Below are 25,752 nucleotides of genomic sequence, written 5' to 3'. Positions count from 1 at the left end.
GGCTCACCGAGCGGCTCTCCGCCGCTCTATGTGGCCTAAAGCTTGGAATGTGGATGCCGCTTCCAAAATGTCTCTCACTGAGCTTCCCTTTGGCAAGCGCCTTGATGAGATTTTCTCTGAGGCGACAGGAGATAAGAGTTCTTTGTTGCCTCAAAATAAGGCTCGCCCAACTTCCCAAAGGAAGCCCTCTTCCTTTCGGTCCTTTCGGACCTTTGGCTCCAGCAAAGGGTCCGGGCAGGCACCTTTGCGGGACAAGAAGGCTCCCTCGTTCAGGACGCGCCCGTCTTGGAAGTCGGACACCAACCGGTCCGGACGGTTTGCGCCCAAATCAGGCAACCGCAAACCCACTTCTGCATGAAGTGAAGCCCCCACCCGCGTTTTTTTTTTCTCGGGTGGGAGGTCGTCTCTTACTTTTTCGAGACCTCTGGTCCTCACACATTCAGGACTCATGGGTCAGGGACGTGGTGTCCAAAGGTTACCGAATCGAATTCACCTCCCTTCCGAGGGATGGCTTTTTTTCGATCCTGGGCTCCCCGGTCTCCTTTTCTGGCGAAGCAATCTCGAGAGGCTCTTCAGTCTCTGCTTTTCCAAGGGGTTATCGTTCCCGTTTCTCCAGGGGAACGGTTTCGGGGTTTCTTTTCCAATATTTTTGTGGTTCCCAAGAAGGACGGTTCTGTGCGACCAACCTAGACCTCAAGCGTCTCAACCGTCATCTTCTTATCCGCCGCTTCTAAATGGAGTCTCTCCGTTCGGTGGTGGCGTCCCTGGAACAAGGGGAGTTTCTTCCTCGGTGGAAAGCAAGGATGCCTACCTCCATGTCCCAATATTTCCAGGCCATCATCGGTACTTCCGCTTTGCGGTTCCGGGGGGGGGGGGGGGCATTTTCAATTCTTAGCCCCCCCCCTTTGGCCTGGCCACAGCTCCTCGGGTCTTCACCAAGATCCTTGCGCCAGTGATGGGCCTGTTACGGTCGAGGGGAGTCTCTGTGATACCCTACCTGGACGACCTTCTCATCAAGGCTCCAACCAGAGCCCAGACTCCGGAGATTGTGGTCGTCTCTCTCCACACTCTGGATCGCTTCGGGTGGATGGTCAACCGGGACAAGTCAGTCCTCTCCCCTACCCAGTCTCTAACCTTGGGATCTGCCCAAATTTGCCTCCCGCCGGACAAACGTCTGGCTCTTCTTTCAGGGGTCCGCTCCCTTCAGACCCAGGTCTCAATCTCCATCCGCACTTGTATGGAAGTCCTGGGTTGGATGGTGGCAACTATGTAGGTCGTACCCTTTGCCCAGTTTCTCTACCACCCTCTTCAACTGGGGATTCTCTCTCGATGGGACAGGTCTCCTCTGTCCCTCGATCGTCAGATTGTTCTCCCTCGCAGGGTCCATTAGTTTCTGCTCTGGTGGCTCCGCTCCCCCCTGCATCTCCAAGGGCGGTCATTTCTTCCCCTTCACTGGCAGGTAGTTACAATGGATGCCAGCCTGTCAGGCTGGGGCGGTGTGTTCAGGGATTGGATGGTTCAGGGACTCTGGTCTCCCCGAGAGGCCACTTTTCCGATAAATATATTGGAATTACGAGCGATTCTTCTTTGTCTTCTTCTTTGGGAGTCCCGGCTTCAGTCCCGTCCTGTCCGCGTCCAGTCGGACAACGCCACGGCCGTGGCGTACATAAATCGACAAGGAGGCACTCGCAGCTCGGCAGCCATGGCCGAGGTGACCAAGATTTTCATCTGGGCGGAAAGCAAGGTTCCGGCCATTTCGGCGATTCACTTTCCTGGGGTGCTCAACTAGGAAGTGGACTTCCTCAGTCGGTCCTCACCCGACCCCGGCGAGGGGTCTCTACATCCAGAGGTCTTCGTCCAGAACTCTGCGACCTCTGGGGCTTCCGGACGTGGACCTCTTCCCGTTCCGGCGCAATCGGAAGATCCTTCCTTTTGTGTCCAAGTCCCGGGACCCTCAGGCTCTGGCCGTGGACGCCCTAGTGATTCCTTGGGCGGGGTTTGCCCTACCCTATCTGTTCCCTCCCCTTCCGCTCCTTTCCAGGCTTCTGAGGAAGCTCAAAACAGAGGTAGCTCCAGATTGGCCCCGAGGGTCGTGGTACGCCGACGTAGTCAGGCTCCTGGACGACGCTCCACTGCGCCTTCCGCTCCGTCAAGACCTGTTCTCTCAAGGTCCTCCTTTCCACCCCAATTTACAGTCGCTGCATTTGACGGTGTGGCGGTTGAGACAGCGGTTTTGAGGGCCCGGGGGTTCTCTTCCCAAGTCATTCACACCATGCTCAGGGCTCGTAAGCCCTTCTCTGCAAGAATTTACCACCGTGCTTGGCGGTCTTATTTTCGTTGGTGTGAAGCTCAGGACTTATCCCCTGTAACCTTCTAGGTTCCCCGTCTTCTCTCCTTTTTGCAGTCGGGTTTGGAACTGGGGTTGTCTCTCAGTTCCCTTAAAGGTCAGGTTTCGGCCCTTGCTATTCTTTTCCTGCGGCCTCTGGCTTCTAATTCTCATGTCCGGACCTTCCTTCAAGGAGTGGCGCATGCTGTTCCTCCTTATCGGTCACCCTCTCCCCCTTGGGACTTGAATCTGGTTCTGAGTGCCCTCCAGGGTGAACCCTTTGAGCCCCTTTGAGGGGTGTCTCTCCGCCTCCTTTCTTGTAAAGTGGCGTTCTTGATGCTATCACCTCCATCCGGAGGGTGTCTGAATTGGCAGCTTTCTCCTGACGTTCTCCGTTTCTGGTGATCCACCAGATAAGGTTGTTTTCTGGCCAGATCCTTCCTTTTTGCCTAAGGTGGTTTCGGCCTTCATCTCAATGAGGACATTGTCCTCCCGTCTTTTTGTCCTGCTCCTTCTCATCCTAAGGAGCGCTTACTACACAAGCTGGATGTAGTTCGGGCCGTTCGGTCTTATCTCTCATCACTTCTTCGTTTCGTCAGTGTGATTCCTTTTTCGTCCTTTACAGAAGGTCGTTGTAAGGGACAGTTTGCTTCCAAGGCCACCATTTCTTGGTGGATTCGGTCCGCCATTTCGGAAGTCTATTGCTGCAAGGGGAAGATTCCTCCTTTCAGGGTTGTGGCTCATTCTACTCATTCTGTTGGGGCATCCTGGGCTCTCCAGAATAGAGCCTCGGCCTCGCAGATTTGCAAGGCGGCCACCTGGTCGTCTTTGCACACTTTGTAAAGGTTCTACCGAGTTCATACCTTCGCATCGGCTGATTATAGTCTCGGCCGTTAAGTGTTGCAGGCGGCAGTGGAACGGCCGTCTGCCTGACTGCTTTTCTGCCCACCCAAGGGACGGCTTTGGTAAGTCCCACGGTCTGTGTCCCCCAATGGAGCCGATAGAGAAAAGGAGATTTTTGTTTACTTACCGTAAAATCTCTTTCTCGAAGGATCCATTGGGGGACACAGCTCCCACCCTTTTTTGGGGTTTCCTTTGGTTCTCTGTCCGAGGGTGTGTTCAGTTATGTTTTTTTCTTCTGGTTCTTGGACAGTTTGGGTTTTCTTTGACCTGTTGGTCCTCTCCTATTGCTCTGGAACTTAAACTGATTACCTCAGGGCCTGAAGGTGGGTATAGCCTGCTAGGAGGAGCCGACTTTTATTTTTATTTTTTACAATAGTGTCACACCTCCTAGAGACAGCAGCATACACCCACGGTCTGTGTCCCCCAATGGATCCTTCGAGAAAGAGATTTTACGGTAAGTAAACAAAAATCTCCTTTTTATTGTAATTGGATGTGGAAATGCATTATGATTAGTTTTTAATTATTCTTATTTGTGGTTTTATGCAAAAATCCATTGTATGCTAAACTTATGTCTTGGACATAGTCTGTATAGATGGCTATATGTCTTGTGATTTATTATAATTTTTTTTTTATTAGGATAATAATTTGAAGCACTTGTAGGTTACTTTTAATATTGATTAGAATTTATTGTGACCCCCTAACTTCACTCCATCTTGCCGGGAGTGTATTCTGAATAATGAAGTATGGATAATGGAGGGAGTGATGTAGATCCCACTGCTCTATTCTGGTGCCACGTGGGACACACCACTTCTGGCACCTGAGAGCGCAGCTTTCCAGGGGGACTGGATGTGACACAATTGTGGTCACTTCTGACTGTGGGTGACTTATTCTGCCCCATGGGGACTGGATATGACTCGCTCCTCGTCGCTTTCAGCTGCACCGGCAGAGCTTTATTGGTAAGTTTACTGTATATGTGTCTGTTAAGTAATCTATTTACTATGCTTGAAGGAGGAGATATTCTAGCAGCAAACCTCTAAAACACACTACATTACTGCTTCATTGTAAGAACCCCTGGTTTTACTGTTCTTAAAAGTATAAAACAAGATTTACAGTAGACTCTGACATTCTAACTTGGTTTGCAGGTACTGGGTACTATTTTAGGGTTTGGTTGTATATGATCTTGTGACTTTCACTAGTCCTCTAAGCACTGTCCCTTTTATTTATTCTCACTCTGTTTTATGTTTATTTCTAATACTTATGGTTTTAAAACCTAATATAACCCCATTTGCTGGTTCTTGTACTTTCTTCAGTTAGGAGTATACTTGTGATCACACTGCACTTCTACTTTTGTGGGATTACATCAGTTTGGAAATTCCCTTTGCATTGCATGGCTACAGCTTAAATCTTTCTTTTAAGGGTGGAGAACTTTTATCCTCTTCCAGCCTGTTAATAATCATTTTTCCCCACTTATTCTTTTTGTTGGCTTTTGTCCTAATCTACATTCGTTTTTTTCCTAATATGAGCACCAATTGTTGGACTATTTATTGGATGTTGATTGACAGTAAATATATTTTTTTGTATTTAGATACTTTGGTGTTTATGCATATATAAGGTTTCATTCCTATATTGCTGCTGGCACATGTGGATGAAACTTTGCCTATGTGCAGAGCCCAGTAAGTTTACCACATTGCTGGTAAAACTGTGGTTTTGCTGGAAAACTCAGCAGCCATTGTCCACCCCATATGGGCATGGTTTTGCCCAAATACAGCAGCCACAACGTGGGAATGCACCCTTAAATACTGGGGCCAGGAGGGTATGTGATTTTAAGTTGCAGTTACGGAAGTTAGTGCTACATTTTATTCTTCCATTGTCATCAGGTAAAATACTCATTTTATAGCTAAATGCATACTATTTAGAAAAAAGAAAAAAAGGCCCCTATAGGCCCATTTGTTGCCATGACTTAAACTTTATCAGTAGATTGCACATTATTGCTTAATTTATTTGTGTGATCTAATTTCTTTGTAGCATTTTTTTAAAATTAGATATGGTGTGATATGTCCTTTGGAGTACATTAGAAATATTTATTTGCTGAACACTACACACAGCATATGCTGCAGCTTTGCATCAGTGGATCAAAAGCAACCAGTGCAGGAAAATAAGTGTTATCTCAATTCCTTTAAGGACCACAGGATTTCAAGAGTTCATATGCAAAGTTATAACATTGTATCACATTTTAGGATGCTAAATCAGATTCTGGTTTATTTAAGCCTGAGTTTGTCCCTAAAATTTCTAGACTAATCGGAGATTCAGCATAAAACTTAGGGGGTAGAATCTGCAGAAGGTCCGTCTTGGGCTTATGATCCTTACCCCATAACTAAAGTAACCATTTTGTTTATATTGTATGTACCGTAAATGATCCAACATTTTTCGCAGAATCCCTTTATAATGTTTTTTGGTTTACTACTTAGTTTTTTTTATACAGATGTACAAAGCCCCTACATCCCTTCACACAGAGTTAAATGGTAAAATTATTTAATTGGGGAATAAAAAAAACCTGCACTTTAATAGTCATCATGGGCAGAAGAAGCAAACAAAATTAGTCTCAGACTGATAGGGTATAGGAAATATCTCCTCAATAATGTCCAACTAGCACACATCTGTGTCCAAAAAAAAACCATGCAATTATAGTGCTATATGACCTCCAAAGGAATACACAAAAAACATAGAAAAAATGTTGTCATTCCAAGAATATAATGCAATTTTTGATGACCTTTATTAATATTATTAAAAATGGAATGAACTCTTTCCCAAAGGGAGAAAAACATGAACAAGTTTCACTCCAGCATCCTCACATGCCTATACAGTGGAGATCAAAAGTTTGGGCAACCCAGGTAAAAATTTGTATTAATGTGCATAAAGAAGCCAATAAAAGATGAAAAAATTTCCAAAAGGCATCAAATAACAGATTAGACATTCTTATAATATGTCAACAAAAGTTAGATTTTATTTCCATCATTTACACTTTCAAAATAACGGAAAACAAAAAAATGGCGTCTGCAAAAGGTTGGGCAACCTGCAGAATTTATAACATGCACTGCCCCCTTTGCAAAGCTGAGACCTACCAGTGTCATGGATTGTTCTCAATCATAACCTGGGAAGACCAGGTCATGTCAATCTCAAAGGTTTTAAATGCCCAATCTGACCTTGTCCCAAAAATCGTCACCATGGGTTCTTCTAAGCAGTTGTCTAGAAATCTGAAACTGAAAATAGTTGACGCTCACAAAGCTGGAGAAAGCTATAAGAAGAGTGGAAGCTAAAGCATGATCTGGAAGACCAAGAAAATAGCAGACAGAACAGCTCACAGGATTGTGAGAAAAATAATTCAAAACCCACGTTTGACTGCACAATCCCTCCAGAAAGATCTGGCAGACAGTGGAGTTGTGGTACACTATTCCACTATAAAGAGATACTTGTACAAATATGGTCTTCATGGAAGAGTCATCAGAAGAAAACCTCTTCTATGTCCTCACCACAAAAATCAGCATTTGAACTTTGCAAATGAACATCTAGACAAGCCTGATGCATTTTGGAAACAAGTTCTGTGGACCGATGAGGTTAAAATTTAACTTTTTGGCCGGAATGAGCAAAGGTACATTTGGAGAAGAAGGGGAGCAGAATTTAATGAAAAGAACCTCTGTACAACTGTTAAGCATGGGGGGTGGATCAATCATGCTTTGGGGTTGTATTGCAGCCAGTGGCACGGAACATCTCACGAGTAGAAGGAAAAATGGATTCAATAACATTTCAGCAAATTTTGGTTGCTAACTTGATGCCATCTGTGAAAAAGCTGAAGTTAAAGAGAGGATGGCATCTACAAATGGATAATGATCCTAAACACACCTCGAAATCCACTGGGGATTATATCGAGGCATAAACTGAAGGTTTTGCCATGGCCTTCACAATCTCCTCCTCAACATAATTGAAAATCTATGGATAGACCTTAAAAGAGCAGTGCGTGACAGACAGCCCAGAAATCTCAAAGAACTGGAAGACTTTTGTAAGGAAGAATGGGCAAAGATACCTCAAACAAGAATTGAAAGACTCTTGGCTGGCAACAAAAAGCATTTACAAGCTGTGATACTTGCCAAAGGGGGCAGTACAAGATATTAACTCTGCAGGGTGTCCAAACTTTTGCAGACAAAATTTTTTTAGTTTTCTGTTATTTTGAAAGTGTAAATGTTGGAAATAAAATCTAACTTTTGTTGACATATTATAAGAATGTCTAATCTGTAATTTGATGCCTTTTGGAGATTTTTCCATCTTTCCTTGGCTTCTTAATACACATTAATACAAATTTTTACCTGGGGTGCCCAAACTTTTGATATACAATAAAATAAAGCACCTATAAAGCCATATGGCTATTTCAAAGTGCAAGTGCTTAGAAACTGAACAACATGAAGGTTAAAACATACAAAGCTGCCATATGTTTGTTTAAAGTGTAAGTGCATGCAGGCAAATAATTGCATGTATAAAATTACAACATACAATGTGCAAAAGTGCCACTACTTCACCATACATCAGTCATAGGGCAAATGGAGACTGGAGCGAAACCATTCCAACACGGTGTTTCAGCAGAAAGCCTTTGACAAGGAGCAGAAGAAGCTAAACCGCTAAAATCCACCATTGTTAATAGTAATATACATGTGGATGAGATTTTTTTTTTTTTATCTAGAGGCTTCAGAAATTTTCCGCACGAAGATTTACCTCTGGGGTGATCCTCAGCTAATACAATCTGCAGCTGAAGATTTTACTAGGCAATCAAAAATACATTAGAATTGCCTTGTAAAATCAACAATTTCAGATTTTGCAACTTCAAATCTGCAGCTGTGGATTCTTCAACTTTAGATCTGTAGCGGATCCTGTGTTTTTGAATGCTCCTTTAGTATAAATTGTTTATTTAAATTTATCTTGCAAATTTCAACCTTTATATTTATATGGGAGAAATCCTTCATTATTCCTCTGCAAAATCTACATGTGCTTTTGCTGCAGATTTGCCCCTGATTTGCAGTGAAACCCACAGCAGATTTCCAGAAAATTCTTCCACTTGTGGACCTACCCTGTGATATATAAATCTACCTAGTGTGAGAAATAAAGCCATCTTCAGAGGAAATGACTAATATGAAAAGTACAAAAAGTTTTATTTGGTGAAATATCATGCACAGGCCTATTGACCGATCAGATTTGGATTAAAGTGTACCTGTCATTTGCAAAAACTTTTTTTTATAATGTAGATATCATTAAAGTGGTTCTTTGGTGCTTACACATCTTATCCCCTTTCCAAAGGATAGGGCATAAGATGCCTGATCATGGTAGTCCCGCAGCTGGGGACACCCGTGATCATGCACGCGGCACCCCGTTTGTAATCAGTCCCCGGAGCGTGGTCGCTCCGGGTCTGATTGCGGGCGACCACCGGGCCGGCGGTGTGTGACCTGATGGCTATCACGCCCCCTCCCGTAGGCTTGCATTGAAGGGCGGAGCGTGATGTCACACGGGGGGGGGGGGGGGGCATGACGTCACACGCCGCCGGCCCGGTGGTCGCCCGTAATCAGACCCGGAGCGAACACGCTCTGGGGACTGATTACAAACGGGGTGCCGCGTGCATGATCACGGGCGTCCCCAGCGGCGGGACTCCCGCGATCACGCATCTTATAGGGGATAAGATGTGTAAGCACTGGAGAACCCCTTTAAATGTAAATTTGTAATATACATTGGTTAAATGTGTATATTTTTGGGTGAAAAAATGCAGTCCCTGCAGCTATTGCTTGTGTGTCTCTGTGAGGAGTCCAATAGAGGAAGTGTGTGTGGGACAAGCAGGGCTCTGTGCTGGCTCCTGGCTTGTCAATCATCCTGCTGTGTGAGCCGGGGACGTGTCGCAAAGTCTGTGTACAGCACAGAGCCCTGCTTGTCTACCCACATGTCCTGTATTTTGTCTTTGCACAGAATTGCACCTACTGGGACACAAATATACACATTTGCTAACCAATGTATATTAAAGATATACATATAATTGTATTTTCTACATTATATCAAAAAGTTTTTGCTAATGACAGGTACACTTTAAGGCTAATCTGTTGCAGATAAAACCAGGTGTATTTTGCTCATAACAACCAATCACAGCTCAGCTTTATGCAACATATATTCGTTTAGATGGTATTCTGAAGCATAGCATCCACTTTAATAGGCAAAGGCACCATCATAAATGCATGCAAATACTTAAGAATAGATATGGGTGACAGAAGGCAGCAGTCAAGTGTAGTCAGAAAACAGTCAAACTAAAATAGCAAATGCAAAACACCTTAAAAAGGATCATTGACCAAAGGTCCTTGTTTCTCAGATAATGTATGATCATCACCTGCAGGATAAAAATAATAATAATTTATTGTACTATGATAGGTTCAGCATCATGCTATGTGTTTGTGTGCCTTATCCTTTAAGGAGCAGTATACCACAAAGAACGAGCAATATTCCAACGCCTCCTTCACCAGTTCCATAGTATCTGTATAGGCGATGTTCCGGAAATTCCCTTCCAGTGCTCTGAGATGCAGTCATTTTCGGGAAACTTGTTCATGTGTTTGAGTGCTATTTGATATAGAAGTGACTGTAGCTATAATTTTCTCTTAAGCCTCAGATTAAATCTATTTCCATACAGTATAATTTTGCCTGTGCCAGAAGTTGATGGATCTCGTGATGACGTGCAGATAAATTACTTCCAAGTGTTTTATAGATGTGGTGTAAATATATTTACTTGTTGTCAACTTAGCAAATATTTACATAGACTATCAATCCTCTAAAAGCAGTCATGTCACCAAGTGATTCATTAAGGATGTCTGTTCACACTCTGGTTGTCTGCAGGTCTCCAACACGATGCACCTGCAGGGACTGATAGGAATGGGGAAAAGGTTGTAGTAAAGTCATTTTATTGAGCACACATTTTCATATTAATTCTATACTTACTCATCACTGGAGGGCAGGAGTGGGTAGCTATAGGACACTACCCGTAGTATTACATGAAAAAAAAAAAAAAAAAACTATATTTATTTAAGACAGCTGACCTATTAAACCCTTCATTGCTGGCTTACTTTAGGGCAATATTTTAAGATTGTGGTGCATTAATGATCTGGTCTATTTAAGAACTTCTTTAAGCCACGCCCCTTTATTTGATATTGACGAGCAACTAAAATGCTTTATCAATGCATCCACTCCAGTATGTGGTGTGCACCCAAATTTTGGTGCTTTTTGGTTTTCACTTTTGTATGTTTTCTTCCAGTCTGCTATTCCATCAGGTACTGCAATAATCTGTGCCATTTTGGCGACTTCTGGTATGTGACAATATATGATTACTATCCTTTAAAAAATACTATCCTTTAAAAAATACAGATTCCAGACTCCACAGAAAGAACAGGCATGTCAATTCTTTCTGTGCAATCTGCTTGGATGCATTGTCATTTTTGGAGACTGCAACTTTCCGAAGCTTCCTAGTGCTTGCTGTGCCGGTGCCTGCAGCCTGTTGAATGTCTTCCATGACAATGGGGCCTATGGAAGACATCATAAAGGCTAGGGTCTACCCATGGCTATGTGTACATTTAAGCAAAGATGAACCTTTTGAATTACAGAGTCTCTAGAAACTATTTTTGGCTATTTCACTAGTTATACATGATCGCGTTTAGGAGTAGCAGGAGGTACAGCAGTTGTAATCTACACCTGGATACTGTACTCTTCAGCAATCTCCAGCATCAGTTACATGAATTGGGATGTAGATAGATGGAGAGAGAGAAGATGCAGACTAGTCCCTGGTAGAGTCAATGTACCCATGGCCCAAGGTACCACAAGGCAACATCCTGGCTGCATCACCCCAGACATCTGGTGCACGGAGAGAACTTCGCTTCATGCCGGATGACTGGCGGGGCGGAGGCTCGTGACATCACGGCCACGCCCGCTCGTGACATCACGGCCACACCCCCTCAGTGCAAGTCTATGGGAGGGGGAGTGATGGCCGTCACACCCCCTCCCATAGACTTGTAATGAGGGTGTGTGGCCGTGATGTCACTAGTCTCCAGCGCTGCACCCGATGCTATAAAAGAACGCTGGGTGCAGCAGGAAGATTGCATGGGTCCCCAGCGGCAAGACCCCCACGATCAGACATCTTATCCCCTATCCTTTGCATAGGGAATAAGATGTCTAGGGGCGGAGTACCCCTTAAAGAAAATAGTCCCATGCAGGGCTCTTCTCTGCTCTTTTGGCAATGTAAACATAGTTACTTTACTGTTACACTTTGAATAGTTACTCTTCCTGCAGGTATGGAAATGATGAATAGCACCTATTAAGTGCTGCTCTCTGTATTTATACATGTTTTATTTCTGTTTACATCATTGTGAATATTCCATTGATGGATTTTGTGTATCCAGAACATTTTAGTTACTTTACTAAAAAGAGAGAAGAAAATGATTGAATTGTGCTTGTTCCCTGCAACCTATAATTGTGAATGTATGTTGGTAGCTGAGGTTTAGCTACAGCTGGTAAGAGACAGATTTATGCGCAGCTTGGTGAGTGTAACATGCCCCTGAACACTTTGTTATAATTTACATTGATTCCGGCAGAACTTCTCAGCTGGGCAGCATGTGCCGTAAAGGTTTGAGTACATTTCTATTATGTGCAACTGTCCAGGAAAACCTGTCTGCTCATAGTGTGTGTAGGAGCAGACAAGTGGACACTGTGCAGCGTCACGACATGCTGCGGGATTGCTCACTGCTTTCTGCTGTGTAGACACTTCCAAGTGAACAATGCCGCCATCTGTATCTGTTGCAGCCTGTGTGGATAGATTATATTTCTAGGAACACAGTGGAGAGAGCCTGACTCTTTACTTTTGTTGCGGTAATTTCTGTAAATGGAATTGTAAACATACACAGTGCGGATTACTGTTTGCACCTGTGAAGTATCAGTCATTGAGGATTAGAACGCACAGCGCTGTATTCCAATGCACTGTCAAATTAACGCTCGCTTTGCTGACTGTGTTTAGACTACCTTTATAGACCATGAAAACGGCATCATGCGCATTGCAACTTGCTGAAGCCAGAATTGGCAAACTGAAAAAACAAGGGTCTGAAATGTGATACTTGTCTTCCTTTCTAATGTGTTATATATGCTATGGATTTCCATCACATTGTATGTTATAGCAGTTATCATAATGACCTCCTTTCACCTTTTCGGTCTGAATACTATTGCTGAATCATATCATATCACTAGTAAGGCAACCAGCATTTAAAGCATACCGATCATATCACAAAAACATGCTTCTATATGTTACACATGTCTTTTTTTATGTGTCTGTAATTGGCTCTTAAATTCCTATGTTCTGCTGCCCACACATTCAGAAATCCAATGCTCTGGTAGGGGATGTGCCCAAGGCAAGCACTGAGCCCTCCCTTACTCACCATTTATTCACTTCCTCCCTGAGTCTGCTGTGCTATGCTGGGTGTCTCCATCCAATCACAGCAGGCTACTATGTAACCCCTTCCTACAGACAGGAGTGTGCACCTTATTTCCTGAACTTTGTCCCAGCCTGTGCTTCAGCTTGGACAAAGATGATGCTGCAGCCGGACATGATTATGTTTTGGATGGTATGGGGACCCTTAGAGGTAACCTTTTCTTATGAAGTATATTAGAAAGCTTATTGTTGTGCCAAGATCTACAACATATAAAAAGTTTTTAGATTCTGACCGGGAGTTGTAGTTTTGCAGCAGCTGGAGGCACACTGGTTGAGAAAAACTACCTTAGCCTCTTTTTGTCCAGTTGGATTCCGAAGAGAAGGTCAGTCTCGTACCATCGGTGTCTGTTATGTGATGGATCCAGCACTGCCCCTCATTCTCAGTTTATGATGCAATTGTTGAACAGAAATGTGAACATATGCGATCCTAGCCTTAGGTGCATACTGTCATCAAGGGAGTTATTTTATTTTATTTATTTATATAGCACCTACAGATTCCGCAGCGCTTACAATTATTAAAATTACACAATAACTATTCAAACAAGAGGTGTGGGGATATATTGAGGATATGTTGAGGCCAATTAGAGAATGTTATAGGCCTGTCTGAAGAGATGTGTTTTTAGGCCACGTTTGAAACTATGGATGTTGTTGTTGAGTCTGAGGGATTGAGGGATAGCATTCTAGAGAACCGGTGCAGCACGAGTGAAGTCTTGGAGACGGGAGTGATAAATTCGGATTATAGAAGATACTAGTATGAGATCATTAGCAGATCGGAGAGAACGTGTAGGATGGTAGACCGAGATGAGAGAGGAGATGTAGGGAGGTGCAGCATTGTGGAGCGCTTTGTGTGTGAGACTGAGGATTTTGTACTGTATTCTGGACTGAATTGGTAACCAGTGTAGTGACTGGCACAGGGAGGAGGCATCGGTGTAGTGGCTGGAGAGGAAGATGAGTCTGGCTGCGGCATTAAGGATGGACTGGAGAGGAGAGAGTTTGGAGAAAGGAAGGCCTATTAGTAAAGAGTTACAGTAGTCGAGGCGGGAGTGAATCAAAGCAATAATGAGAGTTTTAGCAGTTTCAGTAGTGAGAAACGGGCGGATTCTTGAAATGTTTTTGAGATGCAGGTGACAAGAACGTGAAAGAGACTGAATATGGGGAGTGAAAAACAGATCAAAGTCAAGTATAACTCCAAGACAGCGAGCCGGCTGCCCGGGAGTTATGGTAGTACCACATACCGAGATGGAAATGTCAGGGTTAGGTACAGTATCAGTTGATGGAGAAAAGACAAGAAGTTCTGTTTTAGAAAGATTTAGTTTCAGATATAAAGAGGACATGATCTCTGAGACATCAGAGAGACAATCACTGGTATTCTGTAGGAGTGCAGGGGTGATGTTGGAGGAAGAGGTATAGAGTTGGGTGTCATCAGCATAGAGGTGGTACTGGAAACCAAATCTACTGATTGTTTTTCCAATGGGGGATGTGTAGCGTGAAAAGAGTAGAGGACCCAGGACCGATCCCTGGGTAACCCCGACAGCAAGGGGAAGAGGAGAAGAAGTAGAGCCAGAAAACGAGACGCTAAAGGAGCGAGAGCAGAGTCCTTGAGACCGATGGAGCGGGGACTACTGAGGAGGAGTTGGCGATCCACAGTGTCAAAAGCCGCAGAGAGGTCCAAGAGAATCAGTAAAGAGAAATTGCCATTTGATTTGGCCGTCAGAAGATAGTTAGTGACTTTGGTTAGGGCCGTTTCTGTGGAGTGAAGGGAGCGGAAACCAGACTGTAAGGGGTCAAGGAGAGAGTTCTCAGAGAGATAGCGGATAAGGCGGGAGTACACCAAGCGTTCCAGGAGTTTGGAGATAAAGGGGAGATTTGAGACGGGTTTATAGTTGGCTGCACAGGACGGGTCCAGAGATGGTTTTTCAATAGTGGACTTATGATAGAGTGTTTGAAGGTGGAGGGAAAGACCCCAGAAGAGAGGGAGAGGTTAAAGATTTTAGTTAGGTGACAGCTGATAGCAGGAGAGAGAGACTGGATGAAGTGTGAAGGCATGGGGTCACTAGAGCAGGTAGAGTGGGGCAGGTGGAGGAGAGGAGCCTGGAAACCACCTCCTCCATTACAGGCTCAAAAACTGAGAGTGATGAAGAGGAGACATGGCTGGGAATTGGATCAGAACTTTTAGGGGACTGGGAGAGGATTTCATCAGGAATGTCATCGATTTTAGTTTTGAAGTATTTGGCCAGGTCTTCAGCACAGAGATCAGTAATTGGGGTCTGTACTTTAGGCCGAAGGAGAGAGTTGAACGTGTCAAAAAGGCGTTTTGGGTTGTTAGACAGAGAGGAGATGAGGGAGGTAAAATATGTTTGTTTGGCGAGGTGAAGAGCGGAGTAATAGGATTTAAGCATGAATTTATAATGCAGATAGTCTGAAGAAGTCTTAGTTTTCCTCCACAGACGTTCAGCACACCTAGAGCATCACCTGAGAAAGCGGGTTGTTAGCGTGTGCCAGGGTTGCTGCCGTACTGACTGTATCTGTCCAGCACCAGATAGTGGGAGGGTACAGTAGATTATCGCTTTTGACCGGGACTTAATAAAGCCATGCTGCTTTAAGGTTTTATAAATGAACATGCAAACTTTTTCTGCCTTTCATACTGTACATGACTCTATAGTTCAAATACTTACACAACGTAACGTGTTCTTGCATAACTTGTTTTTGAATATTGACTTAGTTATGGTAAAAAGAAAAAATGCACAGGGAACATTTTATGCAAAAATCTTTTTTTTTTATCTGGTACAACTAGTTAAATAAATAAAATTAAACATATGTATATATATTTTGTATGTTAGATTGGCACTACAGTAGATGATAGTTTTTTAACTTAGTTTTACCTGAAGTTCACCCTGTACCCTGACTTCTGAAGGGAACAGTATTTACTTCTGTGTCTTCAAGTTCTCATCTGATTGTAAACAGCCTAACTTGGTGTTGGCCAAGAATACCCTTGGATTTGGTGAACTGCAGTTGTATAGTATAGCACCCCCACCGTAAAGCGTACCTGTTGTATCACAAAAAATATATATATAATAATAATGCTGATCGGTTACTCCCTATGTCATGCTGATTCTTTACCTGTCTTTTGTATGTGTCTAGCTTCTGTATTTGGCTAACAAAACCCTGTGTTCTGCTGCTCACTCACTCTGACATCCACTGCTCAGACAGGCGCATGTCTGAGGCAAGTACTGAGCCCTCCCTCACTCACCATGTGTTCATTTCCTTCCTGATTCTACTGTGCAGTGCTGGGTCTCTTCATCCAGTCACTGCATGTTTCTATGTAACCCCTTTCTCTTTGTGTAGACCTAAGTCTGATAGACAGGACAGGAGTGAGCACAGAGGAGTGTTAGTCCATGTCTATGCTTCAATTGGGACAAAGATGATGATGCAGCCGAAAAGGCATATGATCTGGATGGTATAGGGACCCCTACTGGTCCTTTTTTTAAAGCCATTATTTCTATGAAAAGGAGATAATATATTTTTTAGTATATTGGAAAGGGTAATCTTTTGCCAAGATGTGCAACATATAAAAAGTTTTTGATTCTGACCGTGTCCATTTAAGTATTTGAAGGACAGACCATATTGTGTTATGGAGGAAAAAGGAAACCTAATGCACATGTGATCAGGTGTTGCGTCTGTACTAAATTTACTTTGGTTATCACTGGCAAGAGTTGGATCTAAGTCATTGTGCCTGACAAACTGATAGCGTATAATTGTAGTGCAAGAGAAATGTTGATTGGTGGAGGGTTCTCTTAGTCCTATCTAATTACTGTGCCGGTAATAAATGTGCAGAAAGAAAACCTGATCTAACTTTATCATCCATTTATAAATGTCTTATGGTATGTCTCTTGGCCTATACAAGCTATTTTTTATTAAAGCAGACCTATAGGTTTCCCCTACACATTCACATAATTCTCCTACACGTTCACGTCATCTTTCTGACCAAGTGAATATATTCCTGGTAGGTTTTCAAGCTAAATCGACTTTAAAAGGTCTATAAAACATGCATAGTTGTCACTTTCTTTTTGCCACTTGTCATTGCCCAGCAGATTGTATCAGTGATCGCTTTAGGGTAGGGTCATACGTGCCGTATTTCGCTGTGTATGTGCTGCTGTATATTTTTCTACCCATTGAAGACAATGGATAGCAAAATATGCAGCTGATTTTGCTACCCATTGACTTCAATGGGAAGAAAAATATGCAGCAAAATACGGCACGTGTGACCCTACCCTCGAGCGCAATGGCACATTGGAGATCCATTTCATCATGACTCATGATAGAACATTTAGGACTGATACTAAGGTGTCCAGTGAAACATTATTTTTATTTCTTTACAGTTCATCTTGAGAATTTTACCTATTCCATTGATAATTCAATGATTTATGACCGGATTAGCTCTTTTGTTATTCCTTTTGGGTAAAGGTTGTGAGTTATTCGTAAGATATGATATATCAATATGAAGTCTGGTGAATTTCGAACACATCAGCAGCTGGGCCCACCTAGCTTGACTAGGATCCGCTTCATACTGAATGTTTACTCATGTTTTTGCAATTTCAAGGTCATGTCCTTACTGAACAGAATACAATGTTGTGAAAACATTTTTTAAACGCTTTTTCTTTTTTAATTTTTTTCTTACCTTCAGAAACATTTACAGATGTGGTTGTGTTTTGTCTTTAAACACTTCAGCAGCTTTGCAAAATTTGCACAGAAACTGTTTTGATGAATGAATGCGGAGTGTGTTTTTTTCCTACGTGCATAAAGGCATCTCGTACATCGTTCGCACCCATATGTGTGTATTGTATAACATTCAAGGTGAATTCCTTTGTTAATTCTCTCAATGTATGAAAACAAAGAAAGTAGTCCAGCACCAGATTCCAGGAAAAAAGCCCTTTTCTCCTTTATTAATTAATTTTAAAATAGCATATCCAGCAATGAAAAGTGTGAACAGCTTTACGCGTTTCGAAGTCGTAAGCTCTTTAAGCATTTAATATGTATAACACAAAACACCTGTTAATATAGAGCTGTGAATTGTATTCTTTTATAAATGATGCTCTAAAGAGGCAGTATTGTTATACAGTATGGCTGTTGTATGTTTGTGTTTACTAGCATCAGAGTATGTGTTTAATGCAATGTTTCCCAACCAGTGCGCCTCCAGCTGTTGCAAAACTAAAACTTCCAGCATGTCCGGACAGCCTTTGGTGTTTCGGAAACACTGCTGTACTGGTTAGCAGAAGATCTTTTCTGAGAGAGCTCTTTTTACTATACTAAGATATGCAAAGAAGAAGTTGAACACAGAGGGACACAAAATCTGCATTATATATATTTGTGCTGAACGTAGAACAGAGGTAGTTCACTCACCTTTGTGCTTCATGCTATGGGCATCACCCTGATATGCGTGTTGTTTAAAAAAAATATAACTGGGAGCACCCTCATTCCAAACCGTATCCAGATCCTGGACGGTGAAGAGTAATGTGGTGTGGAATGAATCCAGACACATTTCAAGGGGTAGCACACCTCTTCATCAGGTCATTTTTGTACAGTACATTCAAACGCTATTTAAATAAAACCACAAATGTGTTTGATACCACGGGTCAGCATGACGTCACTTAAGGAAAGAAATGTGTAATATGTACAAAAGGACATTATGGTAAATAATTACTAATACAATAAAATGGTTAAAACATTTTTTTTTTACCATTTTATCATGTTGGTAGTTTTAAAACATTATTTCTCATGTGGCATACATTTTTTTCCCCTTACTGACATCATACTGACCCCAGGGTCAAACAATTTGGGTATTTTAAATGTTGCATCTACACTTGCCAGTTGTGTTTTCGTAACAAAAAACCTGATAATGGAGGAATACTGCCCATATGAACTACATCTGATATCATGTGCCATTAGCATAAAGTAACCATATACTAATAAATGAAAAGTTGGAAAGAGAAGGGTTAGATATTGAACATTATTGTCTTTTTTTATTTTTATTTTTGTGATTTTTGTCTCAACATGATATTGGCTCTCACCTGGAAAATAGCTTCTTGGTGGGTGGATTGTTGCTTTGTTATTTTGTTATTAATCAGACATTCTGTTAAAGTTCTCATGGCTGTTGGGCTCTAAGCTCTTATAAGGGTACACTCATCTTTATTTTTTTTTTTTTTTTTTTTCTGTGCCAAACAGACCCTTTATGGTTCGGAACACAACTTACACCGCAGGGACCTGACAAATCCCATTGACTTGAATTGGGTTCGTCAGGTGTCTGGTATTTATGGAGAGTTATGTGAAGAAAAAAGACCGAACATACAGTATTTTTTTTTCTCTTCTCAACTCCCTTCCTTTCGATAGACTGAGCAACGGAGCTCTCGGCCATGTGAAAGAGGCATAAAAAGCGGAGATAAAAGTTGCGACCAGTATGGATGCCCTTCCTGCTACAACACTGAAAATAAAAATAAGAATTAAACTTTGGATCTCTGTTGCACTACTTTTAGCTAGTAATTATTACATTTTGGGTACAGTTCCTCTTTGCTTCTGATCTACACCTTAGCCAAACTTAACATACACTGACAGGTGACGTATGACATTGATGCCTGTCAAGGGTTTGGATATATAAGGCAGCAAGGGCACAGTACTTTCTTAAAGTTGATATGTTGAAAGCTGGAAAAAGGACACAAATAAGTAGCTCGATCTACTTGCCTGTGTCAAAAGAACTGCAAAACAGTCTTGTGGGGTGTTTCCCATATACTGTGTTTAATAACTAGCAAAAGTGATCCAAGAAAGGACAACCCGTGAACAAGTGGCAAGGTCATAGGCACCCAAGCAGGGGTGTACCTAGAGCATTTGGTACCCGGGGCGGACCCTTTGTTTGGCACCCCCCCACACACACACACGCACCCCCCCCCCCCCTCTTAATTACACCCCCTTACTCCCCTCCCCCCAGGGGCGGATTGACGACACTCGGGGCCCCCAGACCAAATAAAAAGGTAAGGGCCCCTGCTAGGCTCTACAGCTCGTCAATCTTCTGCCACGCTCCTATTCCACCCAAATCCCACACACAATAAATAAAAATTTTGTATGTAAGAAACACTTTAACGTAGGTAAATTTCCATGACCAATAATACTGGTATACTAGGAATAAATATATACCACCACACAATAACTGGATAATACCGCCATTCTGTACTGAATAAAACCACTATATACAGACCAGTATACTATAAAGAATCTGTATACAATAAAAATGATTATATACAGGACCATATGGTGGTAGATGTATCAGCTGTACACAGGATGTGTATACCATATACGTGATTACAGTTACATTTTGGGACTCACAATTACATCTTTACTGATCAGCGGTGTGCTCTTTCCTTTTCTTCTCCGTCCGGTTAAGACCGCCTTGTGGATCTCTTAACATCTGCAGGAAAATCATGTCAGACTCTGCATTTTTTCATTGCCCTCCCCGCCTCTGCAATCTTTCCATCTATAGACCCACAAACTGTAATAATGCCCTCCTTGGTGTCCTTCACAGTAAAAGGGCAGGTAGGTAGGTAGCCAGGTAACCCCCTCTTTCCCATAGGTATAAGCAGAGTTACACCCCCCCTCTTTCCCATAGGTATATGCAGAGCTACCCCCCCTCTTTCCCATAGGTATATGCAGAGTTACACTCCCCCCCTCTTTCTCATAGGTATATGCAGAGCTACAACTCCCATCTTTCCCATAGGTATATGAAGGGTTACCCCCCTCTTTCCCTTAGGTATATGCAGAGCTACCCCCCTCTTTCCCATAGGTATATGCAGAGCTACACCGCCCCCTCTTTCCCATATGTATATGCGGAGCTACATCCCCCCTTCCCCATAGGTATATGCAGAGATACGCCCCCCCCCCCTCTTCCCCATAGGTATATACAGAGCTACACCCCACCCTCTTTCCCATAGGTATATGCAGAGCTACACCCCCCCCCCTCTTCCCCATAGGTATAGGCAGGGCTACACCCCCCTTTCCCTCCCTTTCCCATAGGTATATGCAGAGCACCCCCCCTCTCCCTCCCTTTCCCATAGGTATATGCAGAGCACCCCCCCTCCCTCCCTTTCCCATAGGTATATGCAGAGCACCCCCCCTCCCTCCCTTTCCCATAGGTATATGCAGAGCACCCCCCTCCCTTTCCCATAGGTATATGCAGAGCACACACCCCCTCCCTATAGGTATAGGCAGGGTCTTCTCCCCTCCACAGTACAGGCGCTGGATGAGTGACATCATCGGCGCCTGTGCTGCGTGGGGGCGGAGGTCACGTCTCCTCTGTGTAGCTGCAGATGCGGCTCACACAGAGGGGACGCCTTCTCCTGTATGTGCGTGCATCGCGCATACAGGAGAAGGCACCGCTGTCTGCTGGGCATCTGGGACAAGTGTCCCGGATCCTCAGTAGTGGTGGCGGCGGGTCAGTCCGCCCCTGGCAGCCCCCCCCCTTGGTACGCCACTGCACCTAAGGCATTGATGCACTTGGCAAAGACTAGTAAATCCTGTCTAATTCCACAGAAGAGCTACTGTAGCACAAATTGCTGATAGTCAGTACTTGCTATGGTAGAAATACAAAGAAAAGTATTTGGCAGCTTGTTGTATGTGGAGTTGCTTAGGTACAGAGGGGGAGATTTATCAAAGCTATCTATGTCCCGCATCAATATAGACCAAACTACAGAGCATTAGGCCGGTCTATTGTGCGCCTAATTTATCAAAAAGCGCACGGCTCTTGATAAATTCTGCGCAAACACTTTGGGATCTAGGCTTTAGACTGTATTTAAACCTGCTCCAGTATGGTCTGACATTTTGGCGTACTTTCAGCCCATGCGACTTGTCGCTGAAAAGTTGCTTTTGATAAATTCAGTACCAATGCATTTTTTCGTCTAAAATAGACTAGAATGCGTCATGTTCTAAAAATCCTCTAAAGAAAAAGTCGCAGAAAAGTCGCACTTATTTAGGCTGTGTGACAAATTTAGACAGGAAAAACTAGTCTAAATCATTTGATAAATCTCCCCCAGAGTGTATATTTTGACCCCTGTCTAGTGGCCACATGAGCCTCAGAACTGGAGCATGGTAGCAGTGAATTAAGTTGGCCTTGTCTATGTCACTGAAAAAACAGACCTGCCTGTTATCCTCTTCATATGTTCACCATGACTGGTGGTGCATAGAGAAGTTCTGACACTATAGGCAGGGAGCAAGCTGTCTGCCTCTATTACGAAGAAAGCATATGTGCGATGGACCTGTGTCTCACTCACACAGGGCATATACATTGATATAGGAGGAGACCGGGGGATAGGGCCTTAGGCTAAGTTTCCACTTGGTTTTTTTTCTGGCAGTTTTTGGAATACTGCCATTGCAGTTTTTGAGCCAAAGACAGACGTGTATTTAAAAGGAATAGGACATATAAAGGAAGGACTTACACTTCTCTTCCCTTATGGATCCACTTCTGACTTTGACTCAAAAACTACAGTGGCAGTATTCCAAAAACTGCCAGAAAAAAAAAACAAGTGGAAACTTAGCCTTAGGGCTTTGCGGACCTGACTTCTCAATAATGCTGTTGTTAGGAAATATTTTATGGTAAAGGTTCTAGGGTCAGCTAGAAAAATTTGATTTTTCCATGCACACCATCAGGACGGAATGCACCTGTTCAGGAATTAAAGAAGCTGACCTGGTATACTGCTTGTTAGGATGTCAAAGAGTTCCTGGTTCCATATTATCCTGATCTCATTCTGATCAATCAGAAATAAATGTGTTTCTCTTTTTGACATTGTTACTTTGGTACTGAGAGACAGAGAGCTATATTGAAACTGTCATGGAGCAGTGAATCCTTATGGTTAAATTCTGCTGTCAGGGTTTCTGATATTTTTGATGGCAGGAATAACACTGCAGACCATACTAGTTGCCAGAAATACTTAAAAAATAAAAATAAAAAAAAACTTCAAAATATACTGTCAGAAATAATTAAAGGGGTTTTCCTGGATTACACATACTTGGCTGCCTTCTTCAGAAAAAAAATAATCACACCTGTGTACAGGTTACATGTGGTATTGCATCTCAGACCCTTTGACAGAAGTTAAGCCTAACACATCATATTAGATGACCTGTTTAATGCTAATGTCATGAATTAGATGCTATAAATATGGCGTTCAAAAAGATCCTGCATGTTAAGACGAGAGTTCATGAGCTTCTATTAGTATTGCCCAGCAGTGTGCAGCGCACTTCCAAGAATGTGGCTCCTTTACCAGTCATTGACACTGTAATCGTCTGAGAAGTGTGACTCATGGACTCTGGCGCAAAGTAATATATGACTCCGGAGGGAGCTGCTGCTGAAGAATGTAAATAAACAACGTATTTGTCATTGTGTTAGTCACAGCTTAGAGCATTTCTGTTACGTTATCCAGCTAGAATCTGCCTTAACAGTCTTATCAGTAAGTCCGACTCCGGCATTGTGAAAATTTGTATAGCACAGAGAGATGGGCAAATTGAAGAGCTTCTAGGTTTTTAATAAGCTGCTCTTATTTATAGAGAGTCTGCCAGGAGACTTATGCTGCTCTTACCATGGGCAGCATGAAAAGTCTCTCTTGTTAGTATACAGTGTTTTTTTTCTTTTTCAGAAATACTGCGATGTTTCCAAGAAGAACATTGTTTAAATCAGAGCCATGGCACTTGGGGAGGTGTCTAGGAGGTGGTCTCCGATGCCTCTCCCCACCTAAATTGCCTTGATTGACAGGTCTCCAGTTAGGTGTGTCTTTCTTTATGTATAACAGGAGACCTTTTAATAAAGCCAAGGTGGACGGAAAGAAACAGAAAAAAACAACCCGATGCCACTTAACCTGGTGCCTCACATGGGTTTCTGATTGTTTTCTCTTAAATCAAGCAGTATTTTAGATTAAAACATAGTGGTTAGTAACAAAGGGGGCCTGTTGGGATTTCATGCCGCCCCTATTTTGCGCAGCATAAGTCTCCTAACATACTCCCTTTAAAGTTTTCATTTTGTTAAACTTTTTTGCACATTTATTATAATTTAATAACCAACATTTTGTATAGATAGAAGTATTTAAGTATTTAGACCCTTTGCTAGACACTTAAAAATTTAGCTCGAGAATTCTTCCATTTCTCTTCATTATTCCTGAGATGTTTCTACACCATGATTGGAGTCGCCTGTGGTAAATTCAGTTAATTGGACAAGATTTCGAAAGACAGACCCCTGTCTATAGGGCTCACAGCTGACCATGTATATCAGAGCAAAAACCAAGCCATGAGGAGAAAGGAATACCTGTAAAGAGACCTAAAAATGTCCCTGTCCAACCTGACAGAGCAAGAGGGGATCTACAGAAAAGAATGGCAAAGAACCCCAATTCCAGATGTGAAAACAAATTCCATAGTGCCTCAAAGTTGGCAAGAAATGTTGGAAATTTTTTACTGCAGCCTGCTAAATTATGAATGGAGCTCTGGAGTATTAGGCCGAATTTACATAGAACATTTTTCAGTGTTAATGTTGCTTTCTTCATGGCTTTTTTAAAATGTTAAAGTTTATAGCAAAATATTTATTAAGTCTAGTGTTGGGGTTTGTGGAGCTAGTGACATTATTTAGTAAACTGATTTAATAGCGTGGACAACAGTTGTTCTTTCAGTGAACAGAACTACAAGCCCTGATGTTACCGGATTATATGGCAATTCCTTGTTAGTCCAGTTTTTGAACTATTACATTTTACTGTCCAGTTCTTTTTACTGAATGTTTTATTATTGGATGTGATTTTGTTAGTAAGAAAAACTGTGTAAGTTTTGTTGATTCTACTTATTTGGCTTTTAATGATGTTCTTGGGTTTCCTTGTACTTAGGCATAGGCGGTTTGGAAGACTTTGTCCTGAAGTCGGCTACACTGTCCACATCCCCAGCATGTCCTCCATTTATTCCACTTAACTTTGAAGCAACCCCAATTGTGCGAGTAGCTGTAGAACCAGTGCATCCAAGTGAGTATCAGTATAGTATCCAACAAAAGAGAATGCATATGTTTACATGACTAAAAAAAATCTCTTTTAGGAAAAAAAATTTGAATTCTGCATGTCATTATTTAGCCTATGTAATTCATGTTATTTAAATGATGTTACTGCAGATCACTATAATGCTATTTTAGGTTATCACTACTCATGTCCCCTGTATAGTCAGTGTTAGTGAATACTTACATTCCCTATAAAAAGGCCTGGATTATAGTTTAACATTCTACATTGTGCTCTGTTATTCCTCCTGGAAGAGTATGACTATTGGGGGGGCATTTTTAATGGTCCTGGTGCAATTTGACATAAAATTGCAATGTATTGTGCCAACCACAGCACTAGAAAGTGGAGAAAACAGAGGCTGTGGGAGAGCCAGGGAGGTATGTACAGGGTTTTTTTTTCTTTTAGCAGACTGTGCATATTCATAAAAAAAAAAAAAATTGCCAGACATCCCCTTTAAGAACAGTGTGTGAAATGCTGGACTTAGTATATTCCTCCCTTTGTGACTAATGGGTTTTACTATTCAACTTTTCATTAAGGTATATTGCTTCACACTGCCTTACCGCACAGAGTGCATAGTGTTAAGATGAGTGTCACACGTACTGTTTTGGTCAGTATTTGATCCTCATTTTGGTCAGTATTTCCTTCCAAACCAGGAGTAAACCCAACACAGAGAAAGACTATGATGAAAAGATTTGTACCTTTTTGTGTTTGTTTAACTCCTGTTTTTTTTGTTAAAGTAAAATACTATGTGTTAACATTGTCTAAGCCGTAATTTTTCCAAATTAAATTACCCCAATTTGATAATCTGTCCCGGTACTGCAGCTCACCCTTTCTTTTGATTACCTTGGTTGCCTTAACCATGCCACGTATCTATAATCCGGCTTTATTTGCCATGATTGCAGGAAGGATTTGCCCAGTTATTG

At 42.4% G+C, this 25,752-nt stretch overlaps 1 protein-coding gene across 4 annotated transcripts in view; it reads left to right on the top strand.

Moving 5' to 3' along the window:
- EFL1 (elongation factor like GTPase 1) overlaps positions 1–25,752 on the top strand; it is a 342,928-nt gene that overhangs the window by 234,080 nt on the left and 83,096 nt on the right. For all 4 annotated transcript variants that reach the window (XM_056572137.1, XM_056572135.1, XM_056572138.1 and 1 more), the window contains one exon: positions 24,671–24,802. In XM_056572137.1, the coding sequence (XP_056428112.1) occupies positions 24,671–24,802 (132 nt within the window). The remainder of the gene's footprint in view (positions 1–24,670; positions 24,803–25,752) is intronic.

The sequence above is a fragment of the Hyla sarda genome, chromosome 4, assembly GCF_029499605.1.
Source record: "Hyla sarda isolate aHylSar1 chromosome 4, aHylSar1.hap1, whole genome shotgun sequence".
NCBI classification, from domain to species: Eukaryota; Metazoa; Chordata; class Amphibia; order Anura; family Hylidae; genus Hyla; species Hyla sarda.
Note: the sequence above shows the minus strand (reverse complement) of the source record. Positions and strands in the feature narration are given on the sequence as shown.